The sequence below is a fragment of the Oncorhynchus mykiss genome, chromosome 19, assembly GCF_057628025.1.
Source record: "Oncorhynchus mykiss isolate SJ-2025 chromosome 19, ASM5762802v1, whole genome shotgun sequence".
NCBI lineage: Eukaryota > Metazoa > Chordata > Actinopteri > Salmoniformes > Salmonidae > Oncorhynchus > Oncorhynchus mykiss.
In genome coordinates, this window is record NC_143040.1 from 530,001 (window position 1) to 545,452 (window position 15,452).

At 46.2% G+C, this 15,452-nt stretch overlaps 2 protein-coding genes across 4 annotated transcripts in view; one reads left to right on the forward strand and one right to left on the reverse strand.

Moving 5' to 3' along the window:
- The window catches only part of LOC110518820 (UDP-glucose 6-dehydrogenase), a 24,038-nt gene extending 21,583 nt beyond the window's left edge, over positions 1–2,455 (forward strand). The window contains exon 12 of the mRNA XM_090209516.1: positions 641–2,455. Coding sequence (XP_090065642.1) covers positions 641–754 — 114 coding nt within the window. The 3' untranslated portion in view covers positions 755–2,455. The remainder of the gene's footprint in view (positions 1–640) is intronic.
- A 1,001-nt stretch (positions 2,456–3,456) lies between these two features.
- LOC118936497 (lipoyl synthase, mitochondrial) lies at positions 3,457–15,440 on the reverse strand. Of its 3 annotated transcripts, XM_090209521.1 has the most exons (11): positions 15,094–15,440; positions 14,728–14,903; positions 12,884–12,977; positions 12,697–12,777; positions 11,594–11,750; positions 10,903–10,960; positions 7,815–7,943; positions 5,853–5,998; positions 5,604–5,674; positions 5,340–5,451; positions 3,457–4,041 (listed from the first exon to the last, which is right to left on the reverse strand). In XM_090209521.1, the coding sequence occupies exons 1-11, from the start codon at positions 15,190–15,192 to the stop codon at positions 3,989–3,991; spliced, it is 1,176 nt and encodes a 391-aa protein (XP_090065647.1). In that variant the 5' UTR covers positions 15,193–15,440; the 3' UTR covers positions 3,457–3,988. The 3 variants fall into 3 exon arrangements, with proteins under 3 accessions (XP_090065647.1, XP_090065648.1, XP_090065650.1); XM_090209522.1 differs by lacking the exons at positions 3,457–4,041; positions 5,340–5,451; positions 5,604–5,674; positions 5,853–5,998; positions 7,815–7,943 and adding an exon at positions 9,251–9,323; XM_090209524.1 differs by lacking the exons at positions 3,457–4,041; positions 5,340–5,451; positions 5,604–5,674; positions 5,853–5,998; positions 7,815–7,943 and adding an exon at positions 9,737–9,809.
- Positions 15,441–15,452: the final 12 nt, after the last annotated feature.

The following is a 15,452-nucleotide window of genomic DNA, read 5'->3' on the forward strand; positions in this document are numbered from 1 at the left end:
ACACACACACACGCACACGCACACGCACACACACACACACATATGCTCACTCTCTAACCGCCTGGTTTCACAGCGCTGGAAGTGGTATGGCAGGAGCAGTGTGAACAGCCGCTGGGTTTTAATTGGCTGATCTGTCAGTCCGTCACCAGTCTAACCGTTAGGCCCCTCCCTCTACGTTGTTGTGGACTTCAAGGCGCCAGCGATTTCAAACAAGGAAGTGATTTAGGAAAATTGTAAAGTACTGTTATCTTATAAATAGTTTTCACATATAAACTTTATTTTGTCCGGATCTCGGAATAAATTAAGTCTTCCCAAAAATAATATGGTTAATGAGATAATCTATTTTGATCGGCCATTTTCACCATTTTTACATCGTCCTACATTATACAACAGTCTCAGGCTCTGTCCCGCCTCCATTTAGAGCCACGCCTCCATAGTCATGTGATTCGCTCAGTATTTTAATTGATTAGCATGTTACCCTCCACACATACACATACACACATACACACAGACCCACACTGTTACCAGGCTCCATGCCCCCAGCATGTCAGGCCTGGGGGGACGAGGTTCACTCACCCAGTAAAACTATGTTCTCACTACAATAACCAGACCGCATCTCCTCTGTGTGTGTTTCCTGCAGATCGAAACCATCGGTAAGAAGGTGACGACATCTCGTATCCCCTACACGCCCACGGCCGGAGTCCCTCGTATCAGCATCAACCCTGAACCCCCGACCAAGAAGACCAAAGTCTGACACACACCCCTCAACATCAACCCTGAACCCCCGACCAAGGAGACCAAAGTCTGACACACACACACCCCTCAACATCAACCCTGAACCCCCGACCAAGAAGACCACAGTCTGACTCTGACACACACACACCCCTCAGCATCAACCCTGAACCCCCGACCAAGAAGACCAAAGTCTGACTCTGACACACACCCCTCAACATCAACCCTGAACCCCTGACCAAGAAGACCAACGTCTGACTCTGACACACACACACCCCTCAACATCAACCCTGAACCCCTGATCAAGAAGACCAAAGTCTGACACACACCCCTCAACATCAACCCTGAACCCCCGACCAAGAAGACCACAGTCTGACACACACCCCTCAACATCAACCCTGAACCCCCGACCAAGAAGACCACAGTCTGACTCTGACACACACACACCCCTCAGCATCAACCCTGAACCCCCGACCAAGAAGACCAACGTCTGACACACACACCCCTCAGAATCACCCCCCCCCCCCCCCCCTCACCTACCGTTCTTCCTCTACGAGGACTATCATTGATAATCAATATGTTTTGATGCTGCCGGTTTTATTTCCTGTTATAACTGACCAATCACATTAATACTGCCTCTCATTTCCTGTTATAACCGGCCAATCACATTAATACTGCCTCTCATTTCCTGTTATAACCGGCCAATCACATTAATACTGCCTCTCATTTCCTGTTATAACTGACTAATCACATTAATTAATACTGTCTCTCATTTCCTGTTATAACCGGCCAATCACATTAATACTGCCTCTCATTTCCTGTTATAACCGGCCAATCACATTAATACTGCCTCTCATTTCCTGTTATAACCGGCCAATCACATTAATACTGCCTCTCATTTCCTGTTATAACCGGCCAATCACATTAATACTGCCTCTCATTTCCTGTTATAACTGACTAATCACATTAATTAATACTGTCTCTCATTTCCTGTTATAACCGGCCAATCACATTAATACTGCCTCTCATTTCCTGTTATAACCGGCCAATCACATTAATACTGCCTCTCATTTCCTGTTATAACCGGCCAATCACATTAATACTGCCTCTCATTTCCTGTTATAACCGGCCAATCACATTAATACGGACTCTCATTTCCTGTTATAACTGACTAATCACATTAATTAACTGTCTCTCATTTCCTGTTATAACTGACTAATCACATTAATTAACTGTCTCTCATTTCCTGTTATAACTGGCCAATCACATTAATACTGTCTCATTTCCTGTTATAACCGGCCAATCACGTTAATACTGTCTCATTTCCTGTTATAACTAGCCAATCACGTTAATACTGTCTCATTTCCTGTTATAACTAGCCACTCACGTTAATACTGTCTCATGTCCTGTTGTAACTAGCCAATCACGTTAATACTGTCTCATGTCCTGTTGTAACTGACCAATCACTGGTTCCGATTTTATACAGACAGAAATAATGTCTTAAATAAGAGTCTTAAATAACGTCCCCTTTCATGGTGCTCTCCTGGTCCAACGTACGGCCCTATAGAGGGTGTTCCCCTTTCATGGTGCTCTCCTGGTCCAACGTACGGCCCTATAGAGGGCGTCATTTCAGATTGAACAGATCCTTTCATATCCTGCCTTTTTATATAGACTGGTGATGTCATCAACCTGCGACTTAAATAAAACAAGATGTGAACTGTCATCACGGACTCTCTCAATGCTTTGTTACTGCTTCAGGTATTAGTGTTCAACCTAAAATTATATCGTGTTTCCCAATGGGCCTTGGTCAAGAGTAGTGCACTATATATGTATGTATATATATACAGAGTAGGGACCAGGGATCAGTTTGGGACGTCCCCAGACTAGACAGGGGTCCAAGAGTAGTGCACTATATATGTATATATATATACATGTATATATAATCATGTATATATATATACAGAGTAGGGACCAGGGAGCCGTTTGGGACGTCCCCAGACTAGACAGGGGTCCTTAACCACGTATCTTAAGTCAGTTTAGGGGGAGTTGTGGACATTAGTGGACATATGTTATGTCTCAAATGGTTCTTTATTCCCTATCTAATGCACTATGGGCCCTAGTTCCTTATTCCCTATCTAGTGCACTATGGGCCCTAGTTCCTTATTCCCTATCTAATGCACTATGGGCCCTAGTTCCTTATTCCCTATCTAGTGCACTATGGGCCCTAGTTCCTTATTCCCTATCTAATGCACTATGGGCCCTAGTTCCTTATTCCCTATCTAGTGCACTATGGCCCTAGTTCCTTATTCCCTATCTAGTGCACTATGGGCCCTAGTTCCTTATTCCCTATCTAGTGCACTATGGGCCCTAGTTCCTTATTCCCTATCTAGTGCACTATGGCCCTAGTTCTTTATTCCCTATCTAGTGCACTATGGCCCTAGTTCCTTATTCCCTATCTAGTGCACTATGGGCCCTAGTTCCTTATTCCCTATCTAGTGCACTATGGGCCCTAGTTCCTTATTCCCTATCTAGTGCACTATGGCCCTAGTTCCTTATTCCCTATCTAGTGCACTAAGGGCCCTAGTTCCTTATTCCCTATCTAGTGCACTAAGGGCCCTAGTTCCTTATTCCCTATCTAGTGCACTATGGCCCTGTCCATTAACCCACTAGATTCATATTGCCCCAATCTCTCAAACACACACACACACACATTGGAATGATAAGTCATGATTGAATACTTTTAATGTACAGCCGTGAGTCATTATAAAACAACACTCCAAGTCACATAGCAACACACCGATCACATAGCAACACATTTCAAACCCCTCAAGTCATTCTCTCTCATCCGAGTATCATGTCAATAATCAAATTATTGTGTTGTGTTGTCCCCCTCTGCCCTCCTGATGCGTTGGTTGACTGTGTGAATGTGTGTGTTGCTGACTGATATGAATCATACATCTATAGCCAGTGGTGGAGTGGAGGTCGACCCCCCTTTATCTTCCCAGGCAATTACCCCCCTTTGTCTTCCCAGACTATTACCCCCCACTACATCACTGGTTATAATGTACAGAACGAGACATCAACATGAACAGAGTCCTGTAGTAGCTCATATTCTGGATTGGAGAACTTTATATTGTAGCTATTGTAGTATATTATATTGTAATACAGTGTATCTAGAGTAGCTTTATGGAGGGAGAGAGGAATCTGAAAGGAGGAGACGCCAGGACTCAGGTAAAGGTGAGTCCAGGTGATCAGGTTATTCTGCCGCTGCCTTCCTCTTCTCTAACAGATTCTTCAGGAAGAACTCACCTGAGAGAGAGGAGAGAGAGAGGAGAGGAGAATGAGAGGAGTGGAGAGGAGTGGAGAATGAGAGGAGTGGAGAGGAGTGGAGAATGAGAGGGGTGGAGAAGGAGGAGAGGAGAATGAGAGGGGTGGAGAATGAGAGGAGTGGAGAATGAGAGGAGTGGAGAATGAGAGGAGTGGAGAACGAGAGGAGTGGAGAATGAGAGGAGTGGAGAATGAGAGGAGTGGAGAATGAGAGGAGTGGAGAATGAGAGGAGTGGAGAACGAGAGGAGTGGAGAATGAGAGGAGTGGAGAATGAGAGGAGTGGAGAATGAGAGGAGTGGAGAATGAGAGGAGTGGAGAACGAGAGGAGTGGAGAATGAGAGGAGTGGAGAATGAGAGGAGTGGAGAACGAGAGGGGTGGAGAATGAGAGGAGTGGTGTGGAGAATGAGAGGAGTGGAGCATGAGAGGGGTGGAGCATGAGAGGGGTGGAGCATGAGAGGGGTGGAGCATGAGAGGGGTGGAGAAAGAGGGGTGGAGCATGAGAGGGGTGGAGCATGAGAGGGGTGGAGCATGAGAGGGGTGGAGCATGAGAGGAGTGGTGTGGAGAATGAGAGGAGTGGTGTGGAGAATGAGAGGAGTGGAGAATGAGAGGAGTGGAGAATGAGAGGGGTGGAGAATGAGAGGAGTGGTGTGGAGAATGAGAGGAGTGGAGAATGAGAGGGGTGGAGAATGAGAGGGGTGGAGAATGAGAGGGGTGGAGAATGAGAGGGGTGGAGAATGAGAGGAGTGGAGAATGATAGGGGTGGAGAATGATAGGGGTGGAGAATGATAGGAGTGGTGAATGATAGGGGTGGAGAATGATAGGGGTGGAGAATGATAGGGGTGGAGAATGATAGGGGTGGAGAATGATAGGGGTGGAGAATGATAGGGGTGGAGAATGATAGGAGTGGAGAATGATAGGAGTGGAGAATGATAGGAGTGGAGAATGATAGGAGTGGTGAATGATAGGGGTGGAGAATGATAGGGGTGGAGAATGATAGGAGTGGTGAATGAGAGGAGTGGAGAATGAGAGGAGTGGAGAATGATAGGGGTGGAGAATGATAGGGGTGGAGAATGATAGGGGTGGAGAATGATAGGGGTGGAGAATGAGAGGAGTGGAGAATGAGAGGAGTGGAGAGGGTGGAGTGAGTTAATCAGAGTTTTTATTTATAAGGAGGTGAATGAATCTACTCTGATTAGTAGTATCCATATTTATGTATCCGTGTCTGTGTGTGTCTCCTTGTGTGTGTCTCCGTGTCTGTGTGTGTATCCGTGTCTCACCTGCTTTGTATGAGGAGCGCACTAAGGGTCCGCTGGCTGTGTAGACGAATCCCATCTCCTTCCCCACCTCCTCCCAGTGGCCAAACCTCTCAGGAGTTACATACTCCTCCACCTGCACACACACACACACACACACACACACACACACACACACACACACACACACACACACACACACACACACACACACACGGTTATTCTGAACTGAAATCCTGCTGCCTGGGTGGTTGGCTCTGTGTGTGTGTGTGTGTGTGTGCGCTGTACCTTGAGGTGGCGTTTGGTGGGCTGCATGTACTGTCCCAGTGTTAGACAATCCACTCCTGCCTCTCTCAGCTCTGTCAACAACAACAACAACAACAACAACACCGTTACTGGTTACAAATATATAATATCTGTTAGTCTCTCCCAGACGTGTGTGTGTGTGTGTGTGTGTGTGTGTGTACCGGTCAGATTGTTATAAATCTGCCGGTCCGTCTCTCCCAGACGTGTGTGTGTGTGTGTGTGTGTGTGTACCGGTCAGTGTGTTATAAATCTGCCGGTCCGTCTCTCCGAGACCCAACATGATGGAGGTCTTGGTGAGAATGTCTGGTCTGAGGGCCTTGGCATGACGCAGGACATTCAGGGATTGGTCGATGTTCGCCCGCGGATCACGGACATGTCTGTGGGGTCAAAAGGTCATGAAGAGATCATATAAATGATGTCTTTTCCGTCAGTAAGTTACGGACAATATATTCAGCCTCGACGGTTCCTCTGGTGCCGATCTGTATTCAGGTGAACTGCAAAAACCTTTGAATCCAGTCCCAAATGGTGCCCTATTCCCTATGAAGTGCACCCTATTCCCTATGAAGTGCACTTCATTTGAACTGCGCCCTATTCCCTATGAAGCGCACCCTATTCCCTATGAAGTGCACCCTATTCCCTATTAAGTGCACTAAGTTGGACCAGAGTCCATTATATGAAGGTTATTGTCTAGGATAGACGTGATACAACAGTCAAGTTTCTATTTTAAAAACGGGGGCGTTTTGCTGCCACCTGCTGGTCAGAGTCGGTATTACAACCTATTAACAAAGACAGTTCCTTCACAGCAAGTCCACCGTCTCCTTCCCCCTTCCTGGTGGACAGGAAGTGTACTGCACCATGGGTTAGGGAAAACAAATACGGTCAACTGGGGAATCCATGAAGAAAAATAGAAGTAGCCTGGAATCCAGAACCTGTTGTGTTAACATTCCACTCCTTGTACTCTGTGTCATGTCGAGCACTGAAATGATGGGAGAAACAGACTGGAACCCAGGCTACAGCTGAAGGTCAGGGAGAAACAGACTGGAACCCAGGCTACAGCTGAAGGTCAGGGAGAAACAGACTGGAACCCAGGCTACAGCTGAAGGTCAGGGAGAAACAGACTGGAACCCAGGCTACAGCTGAAGCTGTTTCCTTTCATTGGGTTCACAGTGGAGCAGGTCAGGGAGAAACAGACTGGAACCCAGGCTACAGCTGAAGGTCAGGGAGAAACAGACTGGAACCCAGGCTACAGCTGAAGCTGTTTCCTTTCATTGGGTTCACAGTGGAGCAGGTCAGGGAGAAACAGACTGGAACCCAGGCTACAGCTGAAGGTCAGGGAGAAACAGACTGGAACCCAGGCTACAGCTGAAGGTCAGGGAGAAACAGACTGGAACCCAGGCTACAGCTGAAGCTGTTTCCTTTCATTGGGTTCACAGTGGAGCAGGTCAGGGAGAAACAGACTGGAACCCAGGCTACAGCTGAAGGTCAGGGAGAAACAGACTGGAACCCAGGCTACAGCTGAAGGTCAGGGAGAAACAGACTGGAACCCAGGCTACAGCTGAAGGTGTTTCCTTTCATTGGGTTCACAGTGGAGCAGGTCAGGGAGAGAGAGAAGCTGCTGAGAAATAGCCTGATGGACCAGACAGACAGACAGACAGACAGACAGACAGACAGACAGACAGACAGACAGACAGACAGACAGACGAGGAGAAATAACCTGATGGACCAGACAGACAGGTAGAGTTATTCTGAGACCAGACAGACAGGTAGTTATTCTGAGACCAGACAGACAGGTATAGTTATTCTGAGACCAGACAGACAGGTATAGTTATTATGAGACCAGACAGACAGGTAGACAGACAGACAGACAGGTATAGTTATTCTGAGACCAGACAGACAGGTATAGTTATTCTGAGACCAGACAGACAGGTAGACAGACAGACAGACAGGTATAGTTATTATGAGACCAGACAGACAGGTATAGTTATTCTGAGACCAGACAGACAGGTAGACAGACAGACAGGTATAGTTATTCTGAGACCAGACAGACAGGTAGAGGTATATTGACCAGGGTCCTAACAGTGTAGCCATGCTTTACAGTCTGCGTCCCCTAACAACCCCCTGTTCCCTATGGGCCCGAGTCAAACGTAGTCCCCTGTATAGGGAATAGGGTCACGTAAGGGTCAGGGCCCGTACCTCTGCAGCTCGCGGACGGTCTCCACATTGTGGGCGTAAACGTCCAGCCCTGATTGGGCGATCTTCTCCACCGCTGCCAGATCTCCTCGGAAATCAGGGGTCAGACATTCCACCATGATCTGGGACTTCCTGGATGAGACAACAACATTTAGTCAGAAGACAAAGTGGTTGAAATCAGGGGTCAGACATTCCACCATGATCTGGGAGTTCCTGGGTGAGACAACAACATTTAGTCAGAAGACAAAGTGGTTGAAATCAGGGGTCAGACATTCCACCATGATCTGGGACTTCCTGGATGAGACAACAACATTTAGTCAGAAGACAAAGTGGTTGAAATCAGGGGTCAGACATTCCACCATGATCTGGGAGTTCCTGGATGAGACAACAACATTTAGTCAGAAGACAAAGTGGTTGAAATCAGGGGTCAGACATTCCACCATGATCTGGGACTTCCTGGATGAGACAACAACATTTAGTCAGAAGACAAAGTGGTTGAAATCAGGGGTCAGACATTCCACCATGATCTGGGACTTCCTGGATGAGACAACAACATTTAGTCAGAAGACAAAGGGGTTGAAATCAGGGGTCAGACATTCCACCATGATCTGGGAGTTCCTGGATGAGACAACAACATTTAGTCAGAAGACAAAGTGGTTGAAATCAGGGGTCAGACATTCCACCATGATCTGGGAGTTCCTGGATGAGACAACAACATTTAGTCAGAAGACAAAGTGGTTGAAATCAGGGGTCAGACATTCCACCATGATCTGGGAGTTCCTGGATGAGACAACAACATTTAGTCAGAAGACAAAGTGGTTGAAATCAGGGGTCAGACATTCCACCATGATCTGGGAGTTCCTGGATGAGACAACAACATTTAGTCAGAAGACAAAGTGGTTGAAATCAGGGGTCAGACATTCCACCATGATCTGGGACTTCCTGGATGAGACAACAACATTTAGTCAGAAGACAAAGTGGTTGAAATCAGGGGTCAGACATTCCACCATGATCTGGGAGTTCCTGGATGAGACAACAACATTTAGTCAGAAGACAAAGTGGTTGAAATCAGGGGTCAGACATTCCACCATGATCTGGGAGTTCCTGGATGAGACAACAACATTTAGTCAGAAGACAAAGTGGTTGAAATCAGGGGTCAGACATTCCACCATGATCTGGGAGTTCCTGGATGAGACAACAACATTTAGTCAGAAGACAAAGTGGTTGAAATCAGGGGTCAGACATTCCACCATGATCTGGGAGTTCCTGGATGAGACAACAACATTTAGTCAGAAGACAAAGTGGTTGAAATCAGGGGTCAGACATTCCACCATGATCTGGGAGTTCCTGGATGAGACAACAACATTTAGTCAGAAGACAAAGTGGTTGAAATCAGGGGTCAGACATTCCACCATGATCTGGGAGTTCCTGGATGAGACAACAACAACATTTAGTCAGAAGACAAAGTGGTTGAAATCAGGGGTCAGACATTCCACCATGATCTGGGAGTTCCTGGATGAGACAACAACATTTAGTCAGAAGACAAAGTGGTTGAAATCAGGGGTCAGACATTCCACCATGATCTGGGACTTCCTGGATGAGACAACAACATTTAGTCAGAAGACAAAGTGGTTGAAATCAGGGGTCAGACATTCCACCATGATCTGGGACTTCCTGGATGAGACAACAACATTTAGTCAGAAGACAAAGTGGTTGAAATCAGGGGTCAGACATTCCACCATGATCTGGGACTTCCTGGATGAGACAACAACATTTAGTCAGAAGACAAAGTGGTTGAAATCAGGGGTCAGACATTCCACCATGATCTGGGACTTCCTGGATGAGACAACAACATTTAGTCAGAAGGCCAAGTGGTTGAAATCAGGGGTCAGACATTCCACCATGATCTGGGACTTCCTGGATGAGACAACAACATTTAGTCAGAAGGCCAAGTGGTTGAAATCAGGGGTCAGACATTCCACCATGATCTGGGACTTCCTGGATGAGACAACAACATTTAGTCAGAAGACAAAGTGGTTTAATAAGTCAGTCATATACAGACGGATGGATGGATGGATGATGGATGGATGAATTAATTAATAGCTGAAAGGATGAATGGATGGATGATGGATGAATTAATTAATGGCTGAAAGGATGGATGATGGATGAATTAATTAATGGCTGAAAGGATGAATGGATGGATGGATGGATGGATGAATTAGTTCATGGCTGAAAGGATGAATGGATGGATGATGGATGAATTAATTAATGGCTGAAAGGATGGATTAATTAATGGCTGAAAGGATGGATTAATTAATGGCTGAAAGGATGAATGGATGGATGGATGGATGAATTAATTAATGGCTGAAAGGATGAATGGATGGATGATGGATGATGGATGAATTAATTAATGGCTGAAAGGATGAATGATGGATGAATGAATTAATTAATGGCTGAAAGGATGAATGGATGAATGGATGGATGATGGATGGATGAATTAATTAATGGCTGAAAGGATGAATGGATGGATGATGGATGAATTAATTAATGGCTGAAAGGATGATGATGGATGAATTAATTAATGGCTGAAAGGATGGATGATGGATGATGGATGAATTAATTAATGGCTGAAAGGATGGATGGATGGATGAATTAATTAATGGCTGAAAGGATGGATGATGGATGAATTAATTAATGGCTGAAAGGATGGATGATGGATGATGGATGAATTAATTAATGGCTGAAAGGATGAATGATGGATGATGGATGGATGGATGGATGAATTAATTAATGGCTGAAAGGATGGATGATGGATGATGGATGAATTAATTAATGGCTGAAAGGATGAATGATGGATGGATGGATGAATTAATTAATGGCTGAAAGGATGAATGGATGGATGATGGATGAATTAATTAATGGCTGAAAGGATGGATGATGGATGATGGATGAATTAATTAATGGCTGAAAGGATGAATGGATGGATGATGGATGATGGATGGATGATGGATGAATTAATTAATGGCTGAATGGATGAATGATGGATGGATGAATTAATTAATGGCTGAAAGGATGGATGATGGATGAGTACCTCTCCTTCAGGTTGGAGACGGTCTTGGCAAAATGCTCCGCCCCTCCGTCAGCGATATCTGTCAAACACAACAACCCATTAACCAATCAGTCGACAGGCAGGTCATTAAGGTCACTGACGTCAGTCAGCACCAGTCAGACAAGATTCACATCAACAGCAGACGTTCAGAGAAAGAGTTTCATTGGACGGTGGACGCCATGGCTATCCTGTGTATATGAGAAATAAACAGGAAGTGGACCTGGAGAGGGAAGTCTAATGGATCAAGACGACAGAGAATGAAAAAAGATATTTGAGTCACGGCTCCCGAGTGGCGCAGCAGTCTAAGGCACTGCATCTCAGTGGTAGAGGCGTCACTACAGACACCCTGGTTCGAATACAGGCTGTATCACAACCAGCTGTGATTGGGAGTCACGTAGGGCGGTGCACAATTGGCCCAGCGTCGTCCGGGTTTGGCCGGTGGTAGGCCGTTATTGTACATAAGAATGTGGTTCTTAACTGTCTTGTTAAATAAAGGTGAAATTAAAATGAAAACGTATTTCACACCATAGTTGAAGTGTACCTATAATGAAAATTACAGGCCTCTCATCTTTTTAAGTGGGAAAACTTGCACAATTGGTGGCTGACTAAATACTTTTTTGCCCCACTGTATATAAAAAGGGAGAGAAACAGAAGGAGATGTCTGAGTTACTACCGTCTCTGTCTACAGAGGTCAGAACCACATAGTCCAGTCCCCAGGCAGCGATGGCCTTGGCTGTGTTATAGGGCTCATCTGGGTCCAGGGGAGAGGGCTGACGAGCGGTCTTCACAGAACAGAACCTACAGCCACGGGTACATGTGTCCCCCATCAACTACAGAGAGAGAGAGACAGAGAGAGAGAGAGCGAGAGAGAGAGAGGGGCAGAGAGAGAGACAGAGATAGACAGAGAGAGAGAGAGAGAGAGAGAGAGAGAGAGAGAGAGAGAGTGCGAGAGAGAGAGAGAGAGAGAGAGAGACAGAGAGACAGAGAGAGAGAGAGAGCGAGAGAGAGAGAGAGGCAGAGAGAGAGACAGAGACAGAGAGAGAGACAGAGACAGAGACAGAGAGAGAGAGAGAGAGAGAGGTAGAGAGAGAGAGAGAGAGAGAGAGAGGTAGACAGAGAGAGAGAGAGAGACAGAGACAGAGAGAGAAACAGAGGGAGAGAGGGAGAGACATGCATATGTCAGTACGTGTGGTTGAGTTGTCAGATATACAAGTCAATATGTGAGTAGTAAACTCAGCATGATGGTGGCTGTGATCTCCTCCCCTCCTCCCCAACGTTAGGACACCTGGTCTCCTAGTAAACTCACCATGATGGTTGCTGTAGCCGTACCATGTTCCCCTCCTCCACAACACTCCCCAACGTTAGGACACCTGGTCTCCTAGTAAACTCACCATGATGGTAGCTGTAGCCGTACCATGTTCCCCTCCTACCCAACGTTAGGACACCTGGTCTCCTAGTAAACTCACCATGATGGTAGCTGTAGCCGTACCATGTTCCCCTCCTCCCCAACGTTAGGACACCTGGTCTCCTAGTAAACTCACCATGATGGTAGCTGTAGCCGTACCATGTTCCCCTCCTCCCCAACGTTAGGACACCTGGTCTCCTAGTAAACTCACCATGATGGTTGCTGTAGCCGTACCATGTTCCCCTCCTCCCCAACGTTAGGACACCTGGTCTCCTAGTAAACTCAGCATGATGGTAGCTGTAGCCGTACCATGTTCCCCGCCTCCCCAACACTCCCCAACGTTAGGACACCTGGTCTCCTAGTAAACTCACCATGATGGTAGCTGTGGCCGTACCATGTTCCCCTCCTCCCCAACACTCCCCAATGTTAGGACACCTGGCCTCCTCACACACCTAAACAACATGAAAACACGAGAACGAAACATACTTGAAAAGGGTCCCTAGTTTTGATTGGGTTTGCATGACACACACACACACACATACACACACCCCAACTCACCGTGTGCAGGTTGAGGTCTCTCAGGGTGTTCTTCAGCTTGTTGTAGTTCTTGCCAATAGGAATCTCAGTCTTCAGCCACGGGGGAAGTCTCAGCCTATCACAACAGTCACCCAGACATTGGTTAGTGGACGGACACGGTCCTGTGTTCAACGGACTCAAGAGTTTTATTACACACGGAATAAACAAACATACAGTCAATAACACAATAGGAAAAGTCTATATACAGTGAGTGCAAATGTAGTAAGATAAGGGAGTTAAAGGCAATAAATAGGCCATGGTGGCGAAGTAATTACAATATAGCAATTAAACACTGGAATGGTAGATGTGCAGAAGATGGATGTGCAAGTAGAGATACTGGTGCAAAATAGCAAGATAAATAATTTTTTTTTATTTTTTTTTATTTTACCTTTATTTAACCAGGCAAGTCAGTTAAGAACAAATTCTTATTTTCAATGACGGCCTGGGAACAGTGGGTTAACTGCCTGTTCAGGGGCAGAACGACAGATTTGTACCTTGTCAGCTCGGGGGTTTGAACTCACAACCTTCCGGTTACTAGTCCAACGCTCTAACCACTAGGCTACCCTGCCGCCCCTATGGGGATGAGGTAGGTAGATAGATGGGCTGTTTACAGATGGGCTGTGTACAGGTGCAGTGATCTGTGAGCTGCTCTGACAGCTGGTGCTTAAAGCTAGTGAGGGAGATGTGAGTCTCCGACTTCAGTGATTTTTGCAGTTCGTTCCAGTCATCGGCAGCAGAGAACTGGAAGGAAAGGCGGCCAAAGGAGGAATTGGCTTTGGGGAGTGACCAGTGAGATATTCCTGCTGGAGCGCGTGCTACGGGTGGGTGCTGCTATGGTGACCAGTGAGCTGAGATAAGGCGGGGCTTAGAGTTGAGTTTAGAGTTGCAACATTCTAGAAGCGTTCCCTAACATTCCCAGGTTTTATAGAAATCCCACTTGGAAGAGATGAGATGAGATGAGCAGGACATATGGAGTCCTCCAACCAGGATTTCTGGGAAATCTGGGATCATTTTGCAACCCTGTATTCAATCTTGTTGCTGCCATGCTGTGTCATGTGTTGCTGCCATGCTGTGTCATGTGTTGCTGCCATGCTGTGTTGCTGCCATGTTGTGTTGCTGCCATGCTGTGTCATGTGTTGCCGCCATGTTGTGTTGCTGCCATGCTGTGTCATGTGTTGCTGCCATGTTGTGTTGCTGCCATGCTGTGTCATGTGTTGCCGCCATGCAGTGTTGCTGCCATGCTGTGTTGCTGCCATGTTGTGTTGCTGCCTAGCTGTGTTGCTGTCATGTGTTGCTGCCATGCTGTGTTGCTGCCATGTTGTGTTGCTGCCTAGCTGTGTTGCTGTCATGTGTTGCTGCCATGCTGTATGTTGTGTTGCTGCCATGCTGTGTCATGTGTTGCTGCCATGCTGTGTTGCTGCCATGCTGTGTTGCTGCCATGCTGTGTTGCTGCCATGCTATATTGTCTTCGGTCTCTCTTTATGTAGTGGTGTCTCTCTTGTCGTTGTGTGTTTTGTCCTATTTTTACATTTTATTTTTAATCCCAGCCCCCCTGGGAGGCCTTTTGGTAGGCCGTCATTGTAAATAAGAATTTGTTCTTAACCGACTTGCCTAGATAAACAAAAGGTGACATTAAAATAACCTGTATATAGGGAATAGGTAGTACAGACAAATTGTTTAGGTACACACATAGGTCCCGTTCCATCCACCAGAGCCCCATGGGGTCAGAGTCAAAAGTAGTGCACTACATAGGGAATAGTGTACCGTTTAGGAAGCGTCATATATAAAGGAAGCATCATATATAAAGGAACCTCTATTCCCCCCACCTCTCTCCCTTCTGTCTCTTCAGGTTACCCCTGTACTCCTCCCAGTTGTTCTTCTCAGACAGCTCCCCGGATATAAAGTCCTGGAGGCCGGGCCCGTCATCGGACAGCTCCTTCTTGCGGTCCTTCTGTGTCTGGGATGACCTGGCCGCTGTGGTCAGTCCGCTGACGGCGTACACCTACACACGGGCCGGATATTATCTAGCTACACATGATGCCTCTGCTAAATCAGTAACCCGAGGCCAGCGGCCAAGGAGGATCTAATCAGCTACTTATGTTAGCATTAGCCATACTTAGTTAGCTAGTATAAACGTTGTATAAAACAAAGAGAGACATTTCAGTGATTATCGGTCAAGTAGATGTACTTACATGTTGGTTGCATTTGGGATTCAACCACCGGTGGTTGCTGGAGAAACGACCCGCAATAAAATAACTTTGTTTGACCAAAGCCATGACTTTAACTAACATTTGCTAGCGTCTGTCATTGACAAAACATTTCTCTGGGATCGAGTACTTAGGCCTGGTATTAAAATAAAACTTAGAAAATAAGAAATGATTTCGTCCCCTACTTAATGAATCAATTGATCTCGATTCTTTTTATATCCAGATTTATTCCAAATGCGATGTTTTTTTTCCCCCCTGGGGACCAAAGACGTATAATTTATCAATATATCGCAGTAGTTTGCATCCATCATCATCATCAATTAGATACGTCTGATCAACGCGTA